This window comes from Glandiceps talaboti, chromosome 19, assembly GCF_964340395.1.
Source record: "Glandiceps talaboti chromosome 19, keGlaTala1.1, whole genome shotgun sequence".
NCBI lineage: Eukaryota > Metazoa > Hemichordata > Enteropneusta > Spengelidae > Glandiceps > Glandiceps talaboti.
Genome location: NC_135567.1, coordinates 14,165,607 through 14,187,805, shown reverse-complemented (window position 1 = coordinate 14,187,805; position 22,199 = coordinate 14,165,607). Strand labels below are relative to the sequence as shown.

General features: G+C 34.5%; 2 protein-coding genes across 3 annotated transcripts in view; one reads left to right on the top strand and one right to left on the bottom strand.

The window, feature by feature from the left end:
- Nucleotides 1–6,590, top strand: part of LOC144449893 (uncharacterized) — a 7,071-nt gene extending 481 nt beyond the window's left edge. Inside the window, exons 2-4 of the mRNA XM_078140438.1 lie at nt 513–817; nt 1,841–2,037; nt 3,723–6,590. Coding sequence (XP_077996564.1) covers nt 760–817; nt 1,841–2,037; nt 3,723–4,166 — 699 coding nt within the window. The 5' untranslated portion in view covers nt 513–759 and the 3' untranslated portion in view covers nt 4,167–6,590. The remainder of the gene's footprint in view (nt 1–512; nt 818–1,840; nt 2,038–3,722) is intronic.
- A 1,880-nt stretch (nt 6,591–8,470) lies between these two features.
- Nucleotides 8,471–21,948, bottom strand: LOC144449891 (xylulose kinase-like). 2 transcript variants are annotated; one of them, XM_078140436.1, is made up of 16 exons: nt 21,814–21,948; nt 20,211–20,293; nt 19,147–19,297; nt 18,612–18,698; nt 17,939–18,067; nt 17,539–17,604; nt 16,800–16,872; nt 16,123–16,241; nt 14,967–15,048; nt 13,889–13,929; nt 13,124–13,239; nt 12,799–12,914; nt 11,785–11,955; nt 10,982–11,128; nt 10,224–10,318; nt 8,471–8,991 (listed from the first exon to the last, which is right to left on the bottom strand). In XM_078140436.1, the coding sequence occupies exons 1-16, from the start codon at nt 21,868–21,870 to the stop codon at nt 8,935–8,937; spliced, it is 1,590 nt and encodes a 529-aa protein (XP_077996562.1). In that variant the 5' UTR covers nt 21,871–21,948; the 3' UTR covers nt 8,471–8,934. The 2 variants fall into 2 exon arrangements, 1 of the variants encoding a protein (XP_077996562.1); XR_013482188.1 differs by lacking the exons at nt 8,471–8,991; nt 10,224–10,318 and having other exon boundaries at nt 11,117–11,128; nt 11,705–11,955.
- Between the last annotated feature and the right edge of the window lie 251 nt (nt 21,949–22,199).

Here is a 22,199-nt window from a genome sequence, read left to right as displayed (position 1 = left end):
GTGTCTTAGATTCTTGGTAAAGTGTGGGATATACGTAGTAATAGTACTGTCACCTTGAAGTTCGAACCTTTTGTCGCCATCGTATTATTACACTGCCGCTTATTCCCAGACATAAAGTCAACTTAGCCCCCTTCAAAAAAACAACAACATAAAATCAAAACAAAAACAACAAACCAACAACAACAACAACAGCAGCAGCAGCAGCAACAAATAAACAAACAAGCAAACAAAACAAAACAAAACAAATATACAAAACAAGAAAAGACCTATTCTGTAATGAAGGGGGGCGGGGGAGGGGTTGAAAATAGGGTTCTCGAAGGATAGAACGTTTTGCTTGCAGTACAAGTTCCAATACCCAATTCTAGTCTTGCACATCCCTGTCAGAATCGAGTTTAGTCTAGCATTTCCAGCTAGTCTTCGGCGGGAAAATAAACAGTGCACGACAAGTAGAACAGTCATACGAATTTGATAATTTAGGAGAATACTGACATGTGATAATATTTTCATTTTAGGCGCCGTAGGCAAGTAACATCACCGTGGAAGGATACCATCTCGATTTGTGCCGAAGAGCAGACATCAACATTCAGCGTCTAAGTGAAAACGAGCCTTTTGTTGCCATAACAACATCATCCACCGATATGCTATCAGACAGCGTAGTAACTTTGATTGACAACAACATGGAAAGTGTAACAGCGATGGATTTGGATAATTTGGTCGACTGGTTGGAAACCCCTCATACTTCTCATAGCGTTCCCAGCCATGGCCTCAAGGAATTCCTTACGTTGGATCATACGGCCAAGTGGCCTATTTGACACAGGTGAGAACAAACAACAAACAAACATGTAGACAAGCAACCACAAACAAACAAACAACAGAAAATACAAACTGCAAAATTTAAAGTTTTATTCCAAGGATATTTGTGATAAGAACTAGATGGATTATCTTCACACAAATTGCAGACTGTACAGTCACTTTCCCGCCAAATTATTTGACTAAAATTTGTACCTTTGTCTAAATTTTTGGCATTTTCAACTTTATTTTAGACCAAATTCATAGAAATACTCATTATACATGAAAATATTATAAAAGAAATGAATATGTATTTCTATTAAAAATGTATTTCTTAGAAATATTTTCTTACATCATAAACTCGGAGAGAGGGCTTCAGAAATATACGTATACATATAGGTAATGTTTTATAAGGAAAATAAATAAGGGCTGAAAAATTTATCCAACAAATTAAAATCTGGGACATTTTAAAAGGGGTGTACGTGTGTCTATCCTTATTTGTGACAGCAAACCGACCTTTGACCTTCTCTTTGTATAAACTCAATTGATATTCATAATATCAGGTGATGCAGAGTCCAGGAATAATTATTAATTACATTATCTCCCACTGTGATACTTACATATGGTTATTTGTGTGGATGGGCTTGTTACCATGGTAACTAGTTGTGTACATAATGATAACATTGTCTTGTGAGAGGGCAACAACGGAGTGAAAATTTTGGAATTGTCGCAGTATCTTGCACGGAATAGTTATGTAGGTTGTTAGTTGAATTACCAGGTTGGTGTAGTCTCTAGCTTTTTGTTGTCCGGAGGGAGGGTTAATGATTATTGCAATATCTCATATGGAATGTTTGTATATCGGTGATTATGCAGTATTTTTGCGAAAGTCTGGTAACCCCAGTAACAGAGGAGGGAAAATCTGGTAAAAGTATAAATAAGCTTTCCATGCACTCGGAAAAAAATTGGGAAAGTGTGTTCAATTTTGATGTTTATTTTTACCAAAAAATTGGGAAAGTGTGTTCAATTTTGATGTTTATTTTTACCCTATCAGGGAACACCGACCTGTCTACACTTGACGTTGTGACAGAGTCGGACATCTTGAAGGCAGCTGTCGACCAATCAGATCTGTTCCCTATGCTGAATGACGTAGTCACTGAGGAGGGTGATCTTGTCCCCTCACCTGGCTTCGATGTCATGGGGGACACGTTCTTTGATGCCTTCACTGATCTGACTGCTTTCCTTGAGGGGGTAAGTCGTGTTTCTGATCAGTCATACACCACAAACAGTGCTGTAACAGTGCTGTAACATTGCTGTAACAGCGCTGTTGAACATAGATGTTTGAAATTCCAGAAATCCAAGAAATTCTTGACTATTATTCAATTTCATTGTAAATTTTTGACAGAAATTTGATAAAAACTATTATTTATGTGAAACCTGTCTAAAGTAAAGCAAAAATATTCATAAATTTTGACTTTTCAAAAATTCAACACTGATGTTGAAAATTCGAGAAACACACAGTTTTGAACATAATTTAACCTTTCTGTTAAAATGTTGACAGATATTCAATGATGACAATTAATTTCTATAAGACCTGTTAAAGTTAGATTATACGAAACAAATCCCCCAAAACACAAAATGTTTGACTAAACATTAAATTCTACAAAATATACATGTACTTCCTTATTATGGTTGTGACAAAATTTAGGTGAACCCTGTTTAAAATGAAGTCAGATTATCCAAAAAAAATCCAGAAAACTGTAAAAAAAAATTAGGTTATCCAAAAAAAATCTAGAAAACTGTAAATTTTACTTGTCAAAAAAGAAAGTGAGAATTTAAGAAAGATTTGGGTGGGAAAAAGTGAGTAGATGCGTAGATCATATTTTTGGGTGATGCAAGATGTTCACAACATCTATCAAGGTCTCCCTTCAAGCTCCTTTCTTGCGACACATTTACATGACACTAGAGTTGACATGACGACCATGCATGCATAATTAATTAGGTGTTTCACAACCTGATGCAAGCTTCGTTGAGATTTGTGCAATGCAAGGAAAATATATAAACACAATTCACAACACAGAACCTCATAGTCAAGAAAATGACAAACTGAACGACGGAAATTTTCATCCTAGGATATATTCAAAACATTTTTTTGTGTGAAAATGATATTTGCTGTGCTCAAGTTTGTGATGGTAACAGTTCAGCTTTTTCTGAATATTTTGTTTTATTTTCATTTTGAGAGATATATTTTAGGATTGAAATGTTTGAATTTGTGTCCTTGTCAAAATATGCTACATTTTTTTAGGGAAATTTTTTGTATTTTCTCGTACTGTTATTTTTGTGTTGTGTTGTGTTGTGTTGTGTTGTGTTGTGCTGTGTTATGTTATGTTGTACTGCGTTGTGCTGTGCTGTGCCATGTTATGCTAGATTTTTTAAAAAGTTTAGGGAAATTTTTCGATGTATTTGCTCTTACTGTTACTTATTTATGTGTTGTGTTGTATTGTGTTGTGTTGTGTTGTACTGCGTTGTGCTGTGCTGTGCCATGTTATGCTAGATTTTTTAGGGAAATTTTTCGATGTATTTGCTCTTACTATTACTTATTTTTGTGTTGTGTTGTGTTATGTTATGTTGTACTGTGTTGTGTTGTGCTATGTTGTGCTATGTTGTACTGTATTGTGTTGTGCTGTGTTGTGCTGTGCAATGTGCTGTGTTGTACTGTGCTATGTTGTGAATGTACAGTCAGATCAACTGAGACATTCACCTTTCATGTTGCAGACTACCTTTTTTTTTTTTTTTACACATTTCCACACTATCCTTCATTTTCAAAACTTTTTGAAATTATAGATGAAATTTTAGATTTATTTGAAAGCCATATCAAATGTAAATATCTGGGTACAAAAACTTACATAGAATTTTTTTTATTTATTGCTTTATAGGAGGAAAGCAGTCAGACTTCTAAAGAGGTGACAGTGTTTGATGCAATAGCCTGTGATGCTGTTACATCAAATGCTTCTACCCATGAAGAAGATGCAGTGGTCAGATCGGAAAAGACCCCCAGAAAAAGAAAACGTGAGAAAGATTACGATGAAGGAGATGATGATGAAGAAAGGAAAAAATCAAAAGTTATTGAAGTAACATCATCTAGGACAAAGCCTGCCAAATATCGCGAAAGAAGAGATAAAAACAACATCGCATCCAAAAGATCGCGCGAAACACGCAAAATGAAAGACTCTGAGATGGAACAGAAAGCAGTAGAATTGGAGGAAAGTAACAACAAACTGAAAGAAACCATCGAAGAACTTACTGCACATACAGAGTTCTTGAGAAAGAAACTCATAGAGACTCTATCATCCAGAGGCGTAGGCCAAAACAAAACATAAGTAATAAATATAAATGAGATTGTGAATATTCATAAGTTTGTAACAAATTATAAGTAATGCTTATGAATATTCATAAGTTTGTAACAAAATGTAAGTAATACTCATGAATATTCATAAGCTTGTAACAAAATGTAAGTAATACTCATGAATATTCATAAGGTTGTAACAAATATAAGTAACTATGTTAATGAATGTATGAATATTTATAAGTTTGTGCATATTGATAAGATGTAAGGGAATGTTTCTGAGCTAATTCATATTCACAACGTTATGAATATTGATGAGATCATGAATATTCATATTATATTCAGATGAGCTTTTCAACAACTATCCCTGAATTTACGTTCACGTTTGTTTGAAATTAGAGTTTTGTTGTGTTTGAACCACAAATTTTATTGATTGTAAAATTTGAGCCCTGGTTTTTTCAAAACATGAATCTTTTGAAAAATACAAAACTTTTGAATATATTGAAGAAAGAAAAAAGGGAATATGTCAACGACGAAATGAGTTGAGATTTCCAAAACATTCAAGAAGCTTTGCATGAAGGGTGTGCAAAAAATGAAATACGATTTCAGATTTTTTAAAAATGTTTTCTACTAAATGTCATTTTGTTTGTATTTCTAAAATCATTCAAAAAATAACAGAAATTATCGTGTGAACAATTCAAATGTTGTGAACTTTCAGAAATTTAATATTATGAAAAAAAAATGTCCCAAGTTTTAAGATATTTACTGAAATATAAAAGGAACCTTTGCTGATTATTATGCCATATTGAATGAAATGTTATCAGGAGAGAGGCTAATGCCGAAAAAAAAATCGTTTTAACACAATTCTTTCAAAATTAATACTTGAGTGAGGTTGTCGACACTGAAATACCTTATGTATACATTGCTCCTGCTTGTTTGTGTCCAAAATGGAAGTAAAAATTTCAACAATTGCAAAAAAAAAAATGCTGTGAAACTTTAACTAAACCTAGTGAACTAAAATTTGTCCAAAATTTACAATAATTACAAAAAAATTGCTGTGAACTTTGACAGGAAGTTGTCTTCACTTAGTTTTGTTCAAAATCAAACTAAAATTTACCAAAAATTTCAACAATTGCAAAAAATTTGAATTTTGCAGTGACTTTTGTTGGAAAACTCCATGTATAAATGCTTAAGCCATCTAGTGACAACAACTGAATATGACTAGAAGCTCTAGTCAAACGTTATCGGTGATGCTGTCATATTTGTAATTTGTAGTTTTGTGAAAATGGTTGAAATAAAATTCACCTGGTGATTGCAGTTCAGGGAATATGTTTGGTGCATGCCTTCTATGAACATGCAGTGTCAAGAATATGGGGGGGGGGGGGGGGTCAACATTTTTGTATATTTTACACTCTAAAAACTAGTGCAGAATAAGTGTTTCGAACAAATATTCTAAAATGCACTAATATTTGCTTGATGTAAATTCTAGTCATTTCCTATGCATTTGCATATTAATGCATTTTCAACAGGTGTACATTACATTTCACCAATAGAATTCCTAGTTTAATCTTTATAAAACACAAAAGTTTAGTGTCCACCTCAATATTATATATATTGTAGTTGTTACCATAGCAACATACTTACATACTTGTATTATTTCATGTAAAAAGTGCAATGTAGATAGTCTTTTTGAAGTTATGAATTTTCTTGTCTTGAAGATCAAGATGTTGAAATGTATATTTTGTAGTTTAGAAATGCAATGTGAAGCTGGATTTCATGTTTTCATGTGATTGTGAATTTCACTCACCAGAGGGCGCCCTAACCAGCCAAGTTGCCAATCTTGTAATGTAGAAAAAAATCCAAAAAGTCTAGTTAGAAACAGTACCATTTTCCTGTTTTTCAGTGTCACCTCTGTCAAGGAATCAAACTCTTTGTTCAAAACCGACAAGGACCGACACTTCAGGAGACATTTTATTTGTAAAAATTTTCTCACCGAAGTTTTTTTTGTACATTTTCTACAAACAATCATGTGTATGTAAATTAAACAGAAAGTGGTGATGTCAGCAATCAGTGTGTTATAACCCAGTATTGATGAGGTCATCAGTTTATGTACATGTCACCTAAACTGATGATGTCAGCAACTGCTGTAAATTTGTAATGTGTTTTGTAGGACCACATGCATGAAAAATATCTTCTGGAACTGTTCAAAATGTTTTTGTAAGACACTTTCATGAAAAAACATGAAGTGGAAAGTGTGAATTATGAAAAACAGAATATTTTGTGGTAAACATGTTGGTTATGATAAAAAGTGACACTTTTTTGGCGGGAAACATGGGTTACGACAAGAACTGACCAAAATTTGGTTTCCTATAGAAAGTTATTGTTGTGGTGTCTCTTTACAGATGTTGAATTGTTGTAAAATTCTGATTATGATGAAAAAATAAAATAGTTTATTTAAAATAAATTTAGTTTGTGGTTGTTTGGCATGCAATGATGTGTTGAGTGTGTAAGGATTGTACCAGTATATGTAGTAAGTGCCAACATTTCCCCTAGATTGAGTATGGCTAACAAGAGTGGGGGTGGGACACTAATTTGCGTGCTTCAGAGAGAGAGAGAGAGAGAGAGAGAGAGAGAGGGAGAGAGGGAGAGGGAGAGAGAGAGAGAGAGAGAGAGAGAGAGAGAGAGAGAGAGAGAGAGAGAGAGAGAGAGAGAGAGAGAGAGAGAGAGAGAGAGAGAGAGAGAGAGAGAGAGCGAGCGAGAATGAACCATTGGATGAACATATTTTTTGTAACTGTAGCATAATAAAACAAATCAAATTGTTGGGTCCACATTCATTCTTCTAAGGCCTTATTAAAAAAAATTAACTGGTTGTTTCGGCCCTAGTTTTGGCAGATAGGTAGATCTCATTGTATCATAGACAGTGGGGGGGGGGGGGGGGGGTCTTTTTTTATTCACTATGGTTGTATTTTATAGCAATGCATGATGGTCAATGAATTTGGGGGACAAATATTAGTTTATACTAAAAGTAGTGTCACATCTTGACATTCTAACGTTTAAAATATATAATCGTGTTTCCAAACCCTACATCCTTTTACGTAATAGTTACCTCACATGGATAAGCAAGCATGTAACTGATTGATCAATCGATTAATTGATTGATTGATTGATTATTTGATTGAATGATTGATTGATTGATTAATTTTTGTGGAAGTAAAACTTATTTTGTGTGATAATTGATGAGTTGACATTGATTTTGGTTGTGGAACATGCTAGTGTTCTGTAGCACTTGGTTGTGTACTAAGGAACCATAATTCAAATCAGTAATTTTTTTCAGTAATTAATTCATTAAAGTCTATCATTTGAAAACTTCTATAAGCCGCCGTGGTGTATTTATGCAAGTGGCTAGCAGTGCGCCCTCTAAGCCCATTTCAAGTGATGCACCAAAATTTGGTGTTCCCCTATCTCTTACTATGTGGTGAGCATGCCCTCTAAGCCAATTTGACACGCTACTGTCGACGCACGCAATTTCTAGAGAGGGACTGGACAGAAATTACGAGGGGGGGGGGGTTCAAAAGACCGAGGCATGAAAAATATAGACCCCCCCCCCCCCACAAATCTTTGCACAAAAAATTCTAACCCACCCTCTCTACCATGCATGAAAAAAGTGACCCCCCCCCCCCTCTACAAATTCTGATGAGTTCACAAATACAATTCTACATGGTAAGTTTTCCTGAAACTGCGTCTTCACTGTAAAACATATTACTGTCAGTATTAATAAAGGGAAGGGAATGCCAAACACCATCAATATTAAATAAGTGTATGACATTACGTTTACCATATAACCTACTATTGGTTGTTAGATCAAGTTTGTTAATAAATGGAAGCATTTTCCAAAGCTGGTTCAAAGTTGATTATTTTGTTTGGTATAATAAATTGGTTTAAGGTCTATTAGCCACGTGACCGGTTTGTCAAGGTTATTGCAGGGAAGACATTGGTGATACGGCCCCGGATCCACACTTAGTACTCATATATTGTGATTATGCTGCACTGCCTAACTGATTGCTTTCAATGGCAATTATCATGAGCATCGGATTAATTTAGCCATGGCCAAATAATCTTTATGGCCTGAATATGGGTTTTTAGCTGACCAAGGTTGTACAGTTGAAGGGACCGACTTTAGGAGGGCCTGTAAGCAGTACTACCGAGGTCTGCAAAACCCATACCCAGGCCGTAAAAATGTTGTCATATACTCCATGTAGTGGCACGGAAACATTATTTGAATCACATAATCACATAAATTGATCATGAAAGATTATTTTATTCGTAGAAACGTCAAAATAGTGAAGAAATTAACAAAGCCAAATCACGGAGTGAACAGATATCGATGATCCCACCACTTGACATATTTGGGCAAAGTGTGCCAGGGCTTGATACAGGAAATTATTGCCAGTGTTCGATGTCCATACTCTCCATAGAATTGCATTGGAATCAATACTAGGTATACGATAATGGCAATTATCATCATGATGATGCTTGTTTGTAGATATTTACATATTCATAAATTATGTAAATTATGTTGCTCCGGTGCTCATCTCATTACATATTGACATCATTTGAATATAGCCAATTAGACTGATGTACGTTATTACTCCCCACTGTGACCAATCAGTTTGAGTGGATTTTTACAAGCAATCAGTTTGAATTTATGATTTTTTTGTTCAGTAATACAAGTATCAAAATCATGGTCATGATATAAACATGCTACATATCTCCATTCTACACTGCTGTGACTTCTTGTATGTTTACTGTGCAATACTTTCCTCCAATAATTTGTATCTTGCTGCTAGGGGAGTGTAAATCTGTATATTAAAAAAAAACAAGAAAAAAAACATCAAGATTCCTTTTCAGAGAAAAGCTTAAAACAAGTCTTCATAGAAGACACATCCCCCCCTCATACTTAATTTCTGCATTATTACTTTGAACAAGCTCATACTACGGAACTTGCGAGAGCATAGAGTTATAACTATGGATGTTTCAACAAACGTTTGTTTCTGGACGAAAATTTACTTGATAACATTACAAAATAACCTTGATTAAGCTTTTTAAAAATGATTTTAATAATAATAATAATAATATGTCGATGTATGCTCTCTTTAACATTAAAATTATCTTCAGGCATTATTAGAGCATTTAGTTGCATAGTAGTGATTTCTTGAACATTTTTGATACGTATAATAAATTACATCATTAGATCATTTATGAGTTATATCTTAATACCAGGTTTGAGTTCAGTTAATCGAAAGTGGTGGCTAAGTATGCTTCAGTAAGTAGACACTAGAGGGTGGTATACAAATTATATAAATTACATCATCAGATCATTTATGAGTTATATCATAATACCAGGTTTGAGTTCAGTTATTCGAAAGTGGTGGCTAAGTATGCTTCAGTAAGTACAATACTTCAAGTGCCTTTTAAATATGCAGCAAAAACTATGCCAAAACACATTTAAAATCAACTTATGCCCCCTTAAAACATTAATAGTTTTATTTGAAATTATTCATATCATAATTACAGATGTAAATAGTAAATAGTTGACTTCATTGACATTTAAGTGCCCATATGGATGACAAACTGGTATTTATTTATTTATTTATTTATTCATTTATTTATTGAACTTCGACAAAAAAGTCAGGGAAAAAGTCACACAGGTGGCAAGCACCTGTATAGGAGCAACCCTCCACATACAACAAATGGCATAAACAAACAAGAACATATTAAAAATAGTAGATACAGAATATAAAAAAATATACACTAACTATTTATTTTGGATTTCTTATTCACAAAATAACTCTTCTGTGTTTTCCTACTTGAAAAACTATGTGAGACAACATACACCAGGTCCACATTTGTAACTCATTACATTGCAAAAAGCTAGAAAGTGTCTAAAAAGTTTGTTATTGTACATGCAATGACAAACATTTTACACGTTTTTAAAATTTTTTTTACAATTATAAGGGACCAAACATGGTGCCTTTAAAACAAAACTGGTGTCAGAGGTCAGCTAACTGACTGGGGTTAAAGGTCAACTTACCTCCTCAGCATCAGGACTTGGTTTTACAGCTAACTTGTAAGCTGGTGCCATGGCAACAACATCATTAAATGGTGTCTTGCTGCCTCCAAGTAAACCTATAGAGAATTGTAAAATTTACAAATTACATTTTTTTTAAACTTTTTTTTATATTTGTAATTGTATTTGTTCATTTCATTTTATAATACCCTTCAATAATCCCTTCCCCTGCCCTACACACAAACATACATACATACATACATACATACATACATACACACACACATACACATACATACATACACACACATACATACATACATACATACATACACACATATACATACACACTTACACTTACACACACACAAACATAAACACACACACACACATGCATACACAAACAAACACACACACACATACATACATACATACATACATACATACATACATACATACATACACACACACATACATACACACACACACACACACACATACATACATACATACATACATACATACATACATACATACATACATACATACATACATACATACATACATACATACATACATACATACAAACATACATACATACATACATACATGAAATAAACAAACAGTTAACCATTTTACCATGTTTAGCTCTGTAAGTGCACCCAAGACAAACTGAGTTTGCAGTGCCTTGTACATACACTGGAGTAAACAACAGACATACTACCAATCCACCAATCACAAAACAAAACAAAAACATACAGGAAGTATAGAAACACATTTACCATGTTTAGCTCTGTAAGCACACCCAAGGCAAGCTGAGTTTGCAGTGTCTTGTACATAAACTGGAGTATTGAATACATCAGACAGAACCTGTAGTATGGTCAGATTGGCTGAAGCACCTCCTGTGGCAAGAACACGCTCAGCTGTACCTGTAGACAATGAATAAAACATGTTAGACATCAATAGCATTAAAAACCTGATTCGTAAACCCGGCCAAGGTATGGTCAGGTGACAAACATCCTTGTGTAGCGTGTGCAACCCACCCCCTCCCCTCACCAAGCATAACAAATATATGGCATTGTTAAGGGAGACACGCGATGCATCTTGGAACCGGTAACAGGTCTATGTACAGATGTATTAACGAGTAGTTGACCACTACTCCATACCTATATTGTATCCAAAGGTTTTCAGTATAGCCATAAACTGTCCCTCAATAGGCCTTCCAAAATTTGCCATGGTGGCGCTCTACTTCCTGTCTGTGTGTACCTTGGGGGTATACATGGTATAGGGTCTTTGGTTAATCATAGAGCACTACTGATTTCCTTAATGTCTGAACAATGTATGAAACATCCCTGATTTACACTTCTACATAATACCAAGCTCTTAAGAAACAGTGCTACATTTTGTATGAGGTGATGATATCCCCAATTTGAGTGAGGGCGCCGTATTCTCAATTTCCTGTTTGCAGTCCACAATGACTAATTAAAGTGTCTACTACTACATACCTATATTATACCCAAGGTTTTCAGCATGGACTTGTTTAGCCATAAACTGTCTCTCTATTAAAGCGTCTACTACTCCATACCTATACTGTACCCAAGGTTTTCAGCATGGACTCGTTTAGCCATAAACTGTCCTTCAATCAAAGCTCGTATTTCAGTGTCTTTAGGAAAGGCTGGTACTTTTTGTCCGCTGGCGTTAAATCGATGGAAACCAACAGCTGATGGGGTAATTTCTTGTACATCAAAATAAATTCCTGGAATAGAAATATGGTAAGGATTCTAATATGGAACTTGCAAAGCCGCTATCTTGAATGGGAAATACGATAAATATGAATCAATCAGTAAACAACTGTGTTATATTTGTAACCAAACAAAATGTCGTTATGGTTACCCTGACAACTGTAGGTTTATTCAATAGCTCCAGCTTAGGTAATTCGATAAGTACAGAAAATCCCATAGTCCTTTGCATCTGAGCATGCTCAGTCTGTCTGGAAATCAAGTTCCCTATTAGATAACATCTTCATTGATATTGGTTGTGTTAGTAAAACTCTAAAAAATTTAGTCATCGGACAATGTATAATTATTAACCCTTTATTGACTAGAGACGAGTTTTAAATAATATGGGGACCCAATTTATATGAATATTTTCATAATTACACTAATATTACTTTATTAGGAAGTAACATTTCTTCAATTCCAGTCTAAAATGAAGTTGATATATGCCAAAAACTTACATAAAAACAAGAATTTTGTCCAAACAATTTTGGCGGGAATGTTTTCAGTATTGAAGAAAATATATACAATATTCACATAAAAATACACTTACATACACATTAAAATGGACTAAACAACAAACAGTTTGGATTTACCAAATAAAACACTAAAATATATAATATAAATATATAAACAAACCAAAATATTGTAAATCAAATTACTTTTTATGTTATCTGGAAATTTCTTATAAGCCTACCATATATTGTCATAACAAGACAATGTGGAACTTACATCCCATAATTTATCACTATGTACTGAACATGTAATTACTAGTATACAAATTCACATCACAGCAAAGATAATACAATATGGCCGACACCTACCTATGTCACCATGGTTACCTCTTGGGGTTGATTTCAAAGATTTTTCAAATTTTTCCCAGGATCCATCAGCACATGAGTTCCTGATATTTTCTCTTGTCAGAGAACCGTTTTTGAAACTTGTTAAAAGATGAGAAATACAGAAATGTTTGATGAAAGATCAGATGCTAAATTAAAATCATTTAGTTTAAGGCCTAAAGATTTTGTGCTTCCGATTACGCTCAATTTTAGAATAGGTGGGGTAGGTCGATTCCCCCCTCCCTCCCCCATAGAATAGAAGCCCGTGAAGGATCTATGCTATGAATAATGTGAATATTGATTTACTTACCAAAGTAATGCCATATAATCACTTCCACTGACGGGGTTGGCAAAAATATGACCTTCTAACGCTGGCTTAGGGTGTTGTAACCATAGAAACAGTGTATCACTGGTACCTAGGCTGACCTGAAAAAACAAATGTGAAATAAGCATTGATTGGGTGACTTTAACTGAAATTAAAGACAGAGTTGACTAGAAATTTGTATATTGATTTTTATCTTATTTGTTTCATCTATTCTCATTTTAATGAAACAAGAGTTCAGATGTAGAGGAGGCAGCCATCAAGACGAAAACGTCAACACATATTGTGAAGGTCATTAGGGCATTGCAGATTGCAAACAGGAAACTGAGAATGCAGCACCCTCACTCAAATTGGGGGTATCATCACCTCATTGTACTATTTCTTAAGAGCTTTGTCCCTCGGTATTCTGTAGAAGTGTAAAGCTGACATCGAGGAAAGCAGTAGTGCTCTATGATTAACCAAGTAACCTATACAACGTATACCCCCAAGGTACACATAGACAGGAAGTAGAGCGCCACCATGTGGCAAATTTTGGAAAGGCCTATTCAAGCAAAAATACCAAGGTAAAATAATGAACGATTAGCCGACATCTACATCGGATTTTAATCAGATTGAACAAACACACACAAAAACAACAACACAAGGGTATTTAAGTGATGCATGCGCTGACCAGAAACAACTCTTCTTTGTTTTTGTCCCATGGATGTCAAGTTTATAGACATTTTATGCATTTATTTATGGCAGTATACTTACAGCAATGTCTCCTTCCTGTAGTGTCATACCAGCCAGTGATGCTGTACAAATAAAAAATAAATTATGGAGTCTTTTAAAGTCACCAATTATGCAAATTAGGTAGATTAATGAATATGAACATTGCAAAATTAACGCTGTTTAGTATTATTTCAAATCATTTATCAATATGCAAATTTAAATGATTAATATGCACAAAAACTATCATTTTAAATCAAACAGTAACCAGTAATGTATTTAAATGACACTGATTAATATGCATAAATATCACAACCATTCATCAAGATGCAAATGTGGTCAATTAATATGAACAAATACCATTGACATTATTCCATGGCAACCACTCATTAATATGTAAATTATATGTAAAAATGCCATTGACATTATTATTATTATTTCATGACAACCATTCCTTAATACACAAATATAGTGAATTAATATTCACAATTAAATTAACTATAACTTCAAGTCAACACAATTAAGCTAATTATTATGTGCACAAAATATCTAATCAGATCTCAGTATTTCCTTATATTTTTTATTTATTTTCTTCGATATCTTTGAAATGTGCTTATTTTAACACTTTAAACAGTCAAGAGAAATTTTTGTATATTCTAGGTTCAGATGATAAACTTCCTTTTGCCAAATTTCTTTTAGATACATCTCGAAAGATCCCCTCAGCAGACAAGTAATGTATATTGTATTTTTGTCTTGTATTGTATTGTATTGTATTGTATTGTATTGTATTGTGTTTACTATACCATGCTTTCCACAGCATGTTGTTAAGTAATAAAGTTAACTATATTCAAATCAGTCCTTAGATTTATTAACATTATACAAATGTAGTAACAGAAATAAAGGCATTAGCAATACTGGCTATGTAAAGCTAGAACAGAGCAAAATGAAACGGCATTTTGTAGACAAAGAGTGTGAGTAAATGGATGTTGCAAATGATTTATGAAAAAGAGATTTATCTCAATCTTTGTAATGAGCCCAATAAAAAATGCTATTAAATACGAAAAAAAAATACTAGTAAGTTTTTGACATGGAAATTTGATTGTTTGCTTGTTTGCATATTTACCCGGGTTGTCTCCAGTAAATGCCACCACAAGACAGTCAGGAGGGAAACCATAGCGATCAACAAAATATGCCGATACCTGACCCTGAAAATTATATGAAAAGAAATATTACAAATGATTTTCATATTGAGTTCACACCTTATTGAAATATTAATACAAATTGAGAAATAGAAAAAATATAATAATATTTCAATGGAACAGTACGATATAGTTACTTCAGAATGGTTAATTGGAAACAAATGCAATAATTCATTCTGTCAACTACGGACCTTGAACATGTATTATCTACTCCAATAATTCAGTGCCTCTTAATATATCATGTACGTAATACCAAAATTCTGACAAGGCCAAAAAAATAAAATTATTTGGTTCCGTTAACCCTCCCCAACCTAGTTTTTAAACTCCCAAACTAAACTTTTTTAGGTAATGTGAAAAAATTATCGAAAAATCGAAACAAATTTGAAAAGTCACACGAGAAACAGTGAGATTTGAAGACATCATTGCTTTGTTTGTGTGATCAAAACAAAATGGCAAAAAGCAGAGTACCACGTGATGTCTTCTGCGTATAGTACAGAAAGTGTGATTACATCGCTAAGAAGTTTCTGTTGACTTCGTAGATGTGAAGATAATATTTGAACAGATCCTCACAGATATGAAAAACATAAATGAAATTGGGCGCTATTGGAACCACACAATTTGTTTTCATGACATTCACAAGCCATTAACGGTCCAAGTGCAACAAACCCGCGGGCTTGCCTGACGAAAACGGGTGTCATAAAAGTTGTTTGCATCTCTAAAGCTGTTTGTAGTGTTACTTATAATAGCCTAATAAATTGATAACAACTGATATAAGACGGAGATAAGGTTTGCCTCAATTGACCCACTCCTTAGAAATGATCTTACGCTGTGAACTACACTGTTTACTTGTGTTATGTAAGAGCCCATCATCACATGTGTAAATATTGGTACTCTTTGATAACAAGTGGACTTGCTTCTTTAATGGCTTGTCCCAGTAATGTGGTGTGTGTGTGTGTGTGGGGGGGGGGGGGGGGCTAAGAGATAGTGTTTTTTAAAATTCTTTTGCCTCATTCAAGAAATATACAATTGATGAAGTAAAGGAAAATAGAAAGGAAAATAAGGCCACTCTTGTAAACTTACCAAATTTTCAAAAGATGGTACTAATTTTCCCAATTTCTGTTTTAATTCCGGTGCACATGCATCCAGAGCTTTATCACACCATTCCAAGGAATTAATATCCATAAGATTCATTCCGGAACCTGGAAAAGGGAAAACATAACGATTGAGGCTTATATGTTAATTTGTATTTGTTGGTAAACATACTAAAATGTAAATTCTTCGAGATGATCGTGCAATGTCAAACAAGCTCAATCAACGAACTTCATTCATTTAGGGGGGGGGAGGGGATGTTAGGGATGATCGCACAATGTCACAAAAGCTCAATCAACGAACTTCACTCATTTAGGGGGGGGGGGATCTTAGGGATGATCGCACAATGTCACAAAAGCTCAGTAAATGAACTTTGTCTATGTAATTCCTGAAGGTTACTTTCAACTTAAGTTTTCATAGTGTGGGACCCCGTAGTATGTGCGGGTGAATTGGACGACTGCCGTGCATTAAAGCAAATATCAATTCTGACAGTTTTCCTAGGTCTCAAAGACATCAACAATTATTTCTCAGATATTAATATAATTTTTTTTTGTGTTAATTTAAGTAATTTTAAATTAAGTGAATCAATTTGAATTAAATAAATTCTATAAATTCTGCAAATTTCCAGTGTTACACTACTCTTCATGTGTGTATCCAAACACACTCACCATCGCTGTGATCTATTGGTGCATAGTCTCCTAAGAACAATGATGCAGCAAAACTGCTGACCAATGAAATATGCTGTAAGATAAATGAAAAATAACAAAATCACCATAAACCTAAAAACAAATTAACATACATTAAAGCTGCACTGGCTGCAACTGGAAAATGTTTTAAAACTTGTTTTGTTAGATATAATGGCTTACTTGTAATAATTTTCACCATTAGATGTATTAAATCACCTGTGGGTAAACAAATTTAAGTAGCAGTACACATAGTATTGTGCAATATAATCAATCAAATTGATTTTTGGGTCCGATCCTAAAACTCAGTATCCAATGAATAATAATTTCACCTTATTACTATACTACTTATATATAAAATAGACCTCTAATTGACATGTACAATGTCTAATAATTGGTATTTTAACAATTTTCAGTGAATATAATGTTGATTGTCTGATTGAAAAAAAATAATATTCCAGTTACAGCTAGTGTACCCTTAATTTGGTAACAAATTAAATAAAATTAATACATTGGCTAGATTCATGTTTCTTTTGTCTTCGAGAACAATGGATTTTTTTTAATAACAAAAAAAATTAACTGAAATCAATATCTGACTTATAAAAACATCAAAATCTGACAGACGCTAGATGTTCCACTCATCAATATATGTTACTTCAGTATGTCACCACAAGAGGGCGTCCTTTATTTGAAGGGTCTCTTGAAAGTAATTTGATGGCCTTACCTCTGTCTTTTCATAGGCATTCATTTGAGTCTCAAAAACTTTGGCAATCTGGTTTCCAGTGAACCTCTAAAAATGAAAATTAGGTATGGACACTTTTTAGATTTTAAATGAATGGAATCTTTTGTTCTGTCCCTTTAATTTTACTTTGTTATTAAATAACATTAATTAATCATGTATATTTTTTATTTATTTAGTTATTTATTTTCAGTTGTGTTGCTTGATTTAAAGCCATAGTGCCCTGCCAGGTGGAGAATGGGCATAGTATATAGAATGCGCATGCGTAGTCATTGCGCCGCAATGCATCCTTGGGTAAAACCAGCTAAACAACATCACATAGTATATAGGACACTCATGCGTACTAGTCATTGAGCCGCTATGTGGCCGCAAAGCTAATACATACCTCGTATGCCCTTGACCCTGTGATATTAGCCACTGTCTGTGCTCCACCAAGTTTGTCTTCTAAGTTTTTACATTGTTTTGTAGTACTGGAGTCCATCCAGATTGGAGAATTCTCAACACTAAACTGATCCTATCAATAAATCGAAAAATAAATTCAATAATAATGATAGCATTGTACACTTCTATAAAGTGTTGTTCTACAATTGAAATTGTGTTCAAACCACCTTTCTATGTGTAACCTACTCCATTTTTCACTTTTTGAGTATAAGGTTTAGTTGTTAATAAGTATACATGTGTCAAGTATTGCTCAGTACAAGCCTGTAACGGAGGGTTGTATGACGCCACCAGGTGACAGGGTGGGAGAGGACAACCATGTGTGGGTCTTGCTACGTCAGCAGATTCCATTAAACTATTTCTTGAGTGAACATAGAAACTTGGTTCTCTGCCTGTTATTTGTATTTCCCTCAAGATTTGCCGTAGAATGGTTTCTTATCCATACTACATTAAGTAACAACTCTCTACTTCTTTCACGGAGTTCTCTTCAAACTGGTTACATATTGTTATCTCAGGTACATGCTAACCTATATACATATACATATAAGTGTCTCAATACAAATTATGCAAGTAATTTACTGATCACAAAACAATGTCAAAACAGATTATCTCCAACCAACCTGTAGTTGCTGATGTAGACCTTTATCAGGTTCTAAATTCTTTAATACTTTCTGTGAACCATGTTTCCAGTAGACACTGCCATGTTGCTGTAAGGGAGCAAAAGATAGAAGTATTGCTTATCAGAAATGTCACATTTTTTGATGACACAAAATATTTTATCTGAAATAATCCATAACTTGGTCAAATTTACAAAATAATTTTCATCTCAAATGAATAGTAGAAGTATTTTATCTCAAATGACTGATTATTTGGTGAAGCACAGATTTGTGAGTTATATTGTAATTTCAAAAATCAAAAGCTACAAATACTTGCAAAAGGTTTATTTTTACATAATCACGCCCATAACTGACCAATGCAAGATGAAGTAACAACTCTTGAGGAACCCTTTCTGTATTCAATATACCTTTCTATAAAATACGCCCTCTGTAGGTTGATACATTTACCTGACCAGTGCCAGACAAAACAGCAAAACCCTTATTCTACTCAATATACCTTTTCTACAAAGTATGCCCTCTATAGTTTGATATCCCTTACCTGACCAGTGCCAGACAAAGCAGCAACTTTAGAGAAATCAAATCCTTTGGTTTTCATTTTTTCCAGTAAAATATCAAGTGCCTTGACCCACATAGCAGTAGGAGATGTTACTGTCAGTTTGTCTTCATGGATGTGAGCGCCCCCTTGAGTTCTACACAAAGAAAAACAAAATATAATTCGGCAATAACAAGAGTAAATATTTTTTTTATTTATCTATTTATTTTTTTTGTTTTTAAATAAATTTTTGTGCTGGGAATTCCTCCCAGCGATTTTCTGTTATGCAGACAAATACAAACAAACAAACACAAATGCTACAGAGATCCATTCGGGTTTGGGACTACGTGACAGGGCTATGTAGCACGCTCTATATCACGTTGCTGTGGAACTGTCAAGGCTTTCCTAGTCAGTCCACAGGCTATCCCGGAGTCACCCAGGCCTGGCAAACATAGCACCTGTGGGCTCCGTGTGAGAGTAAATATACTTCCTTTGCTTCTACATGATGAGTGAGTGCAAGCGTGGCATACTGGTGTATTTGCACGAGTGTTTGCAGTGTTCTCTGCAGTTGTATTACTTTCAGGAGCATAGCAAGTGAAAGTGCAGCAGAAAACACTGCAAGCACGTTACCAACTTCCGAGAATTTGGGACAATTGTCTGAAGTCACGCATGTGTCGTGACTTCAGAAAACACTGACAAAGCCATGCTGGATACCTGGTGAAAGCTTTGGTAAGATAATTGGTAATTTCAGTGCAATACAAAGTTAAATCCATTAATTTAGACTGCAAGCATGAGTGCAAATACCACTGAGTATCCACACTGACACTCTCATGGCGGCATTGGGTTCTGTTAATATTAACGTTACAATATGTTCGTCCAAAAACACAAAATTCCATAAAAAATTTTCTGTGCATACATGGTAGTACTAATGTTAGTAATTTCTCAATCTGGTACATATGTGATAATGCATATCGGAGGATACCATACATTTTGTGTTTTATTACTTACAAATAAACCAGCCAACCCTAATGATAATGCCCAGCCGTCCTAATAACTGTTCTGTATATTACCTAAATTCTGGTAGGTCTGTATCAAACTGTACAGCTGATTCATGGACCACTTGGAGGGTATCATCGACAGCCATCGCTTTGATCTGTATAAACAAACAAACAAACAAACAAAGTTAAAAGTTATGAAAGACTGTAATGTTTACATGTGTCTGTGTAGCTGGTTTACAGCACTAGCAGTATTCTGTTTAATTGCTCATACTACATTTGTGACTATAATAGGGAACTTGCAATCCATACTGAGCATGTTCAGACACAAAGGACTATGGGATTATCTGTGGTTATCGTAGTACCTAATCTAGAGCTACCAATAAAATAAACCTCCCACAATGGTCAGGGTAACTATCAGTATTTGTGGTTACAAACAATGTATCAATATTGTTTACAATACTGATTGATTAGTTTTTATCTTCACATTTCCCATGATGCAACATTCAACATGGAGGGTTTGCAAGTTCCCTTTTGCAAAAAGCTGATAATACGATTTGATAATCTTGAGGCATAATTAATTGCCCAATCAGGGCAGCAGGTGTCACAAACGATCATTCAAACTGCCCAATCAGGTTGCTCATTAGGGGTGTCACATGCAATTCAAATGAGTCATTATGTAGATGAACATGTGCAGTTGACGTATCTGCACATTAGGTGTATATGATAAATAGCTACAACAATTTGGTGGTTTGGTGGTATCAAGTTATGTATTAAAAACTCCATTACTTTACCAGTCTAGTCAAGGCAGTTGTTCGAACACATATTTCTGTGCTCCCCCTAACCGTGTTTATATAAACATGATGATGTCATCGTGTCACCAGATAATTTTAGTTCAAACAGACTGGAGGTGGAGTCCTGGTTGACTTCTGCATATCAGTGCAGTCCAATGACGACAGCCTGTCAGTTTGTGATGGATTACTACTGACATGCACCCTTTGCGCTTCGCTCACTACAGGGGAGCACCACAATTTAACACCTTTTGTAACTGCCTTGACTAGCCTGGTAAAGTAATGAAGTTTTTAATACGTAATACGGTACCAGTTTAGAACTAGACTAACAGTTACCTATCCTTGTTGCTTTTCATAAGCTTTAGTCCACATGTGTCTGTGGTCTCATCTTGTCTTTATATTACATTGAATATATCATCTTAGGATAAACAATAAAGTACGATAAATAGCTAAGCTACAACATTTTTTTCATAGCCCACAAGTGTCTGTGGTTTCATCTTGTCTGCATAAACATATTGAGAGTCAATTGTCAACACTGGGTATAAAGTATGATCGATAGCTGTAAGTTTACAACGACGACGACTTCATATTTCAGGACATATACTTGATCATAATATCACTTCTACATACGTTGTTATCTAATCGAATATTTCATATCATATTGTGGTACTATATTCCATATTTTGATATTAACTTTCATATTCAAATTTCATTTTGTAATATTCAAATATTGGGCGATATTTCGGATCTGTTTATATACTGGACCAGTGGTATAGTACAGTGCAGCTCACATTGCTCGGTACCGTCTTCCTCTCAAGGTTGGCGGACAAACGCAAACAATGACTAGTAAATGACCATTTTTCTATCACGGTTTCATAGTATCTTACCTGCTGTGTACTGAAATCGAAGCCAAGGAACGTCCTCCGTTTGTCTGCACCCGCCATGATTTCAAAACAAAGCGGCAAAACTCGATATGTTGAGACGAAGTGATCACGAGTGTAAAATGTAGTCTGCACGGCGAGGAACGCCTCCCTCGTGTCAAAGGTTAAAGCAGGGTTAAAGGTCGTCAAGCTAAGCTACAAACAAAAGAGCATCTGTTGGTACAATGACGTCACCGAAGCATGATAAGGGTACCCACGATCCAAATTCGACATTGACAGTCAATATATAATCAATTTCGAGTTTGAAAATTAAGAAAAGTTTGCACTTGATCAAACAACTAAGAAAATATGGTGTAGAAATGTGTTTCAGTCTGACATTAGATTATGCATAT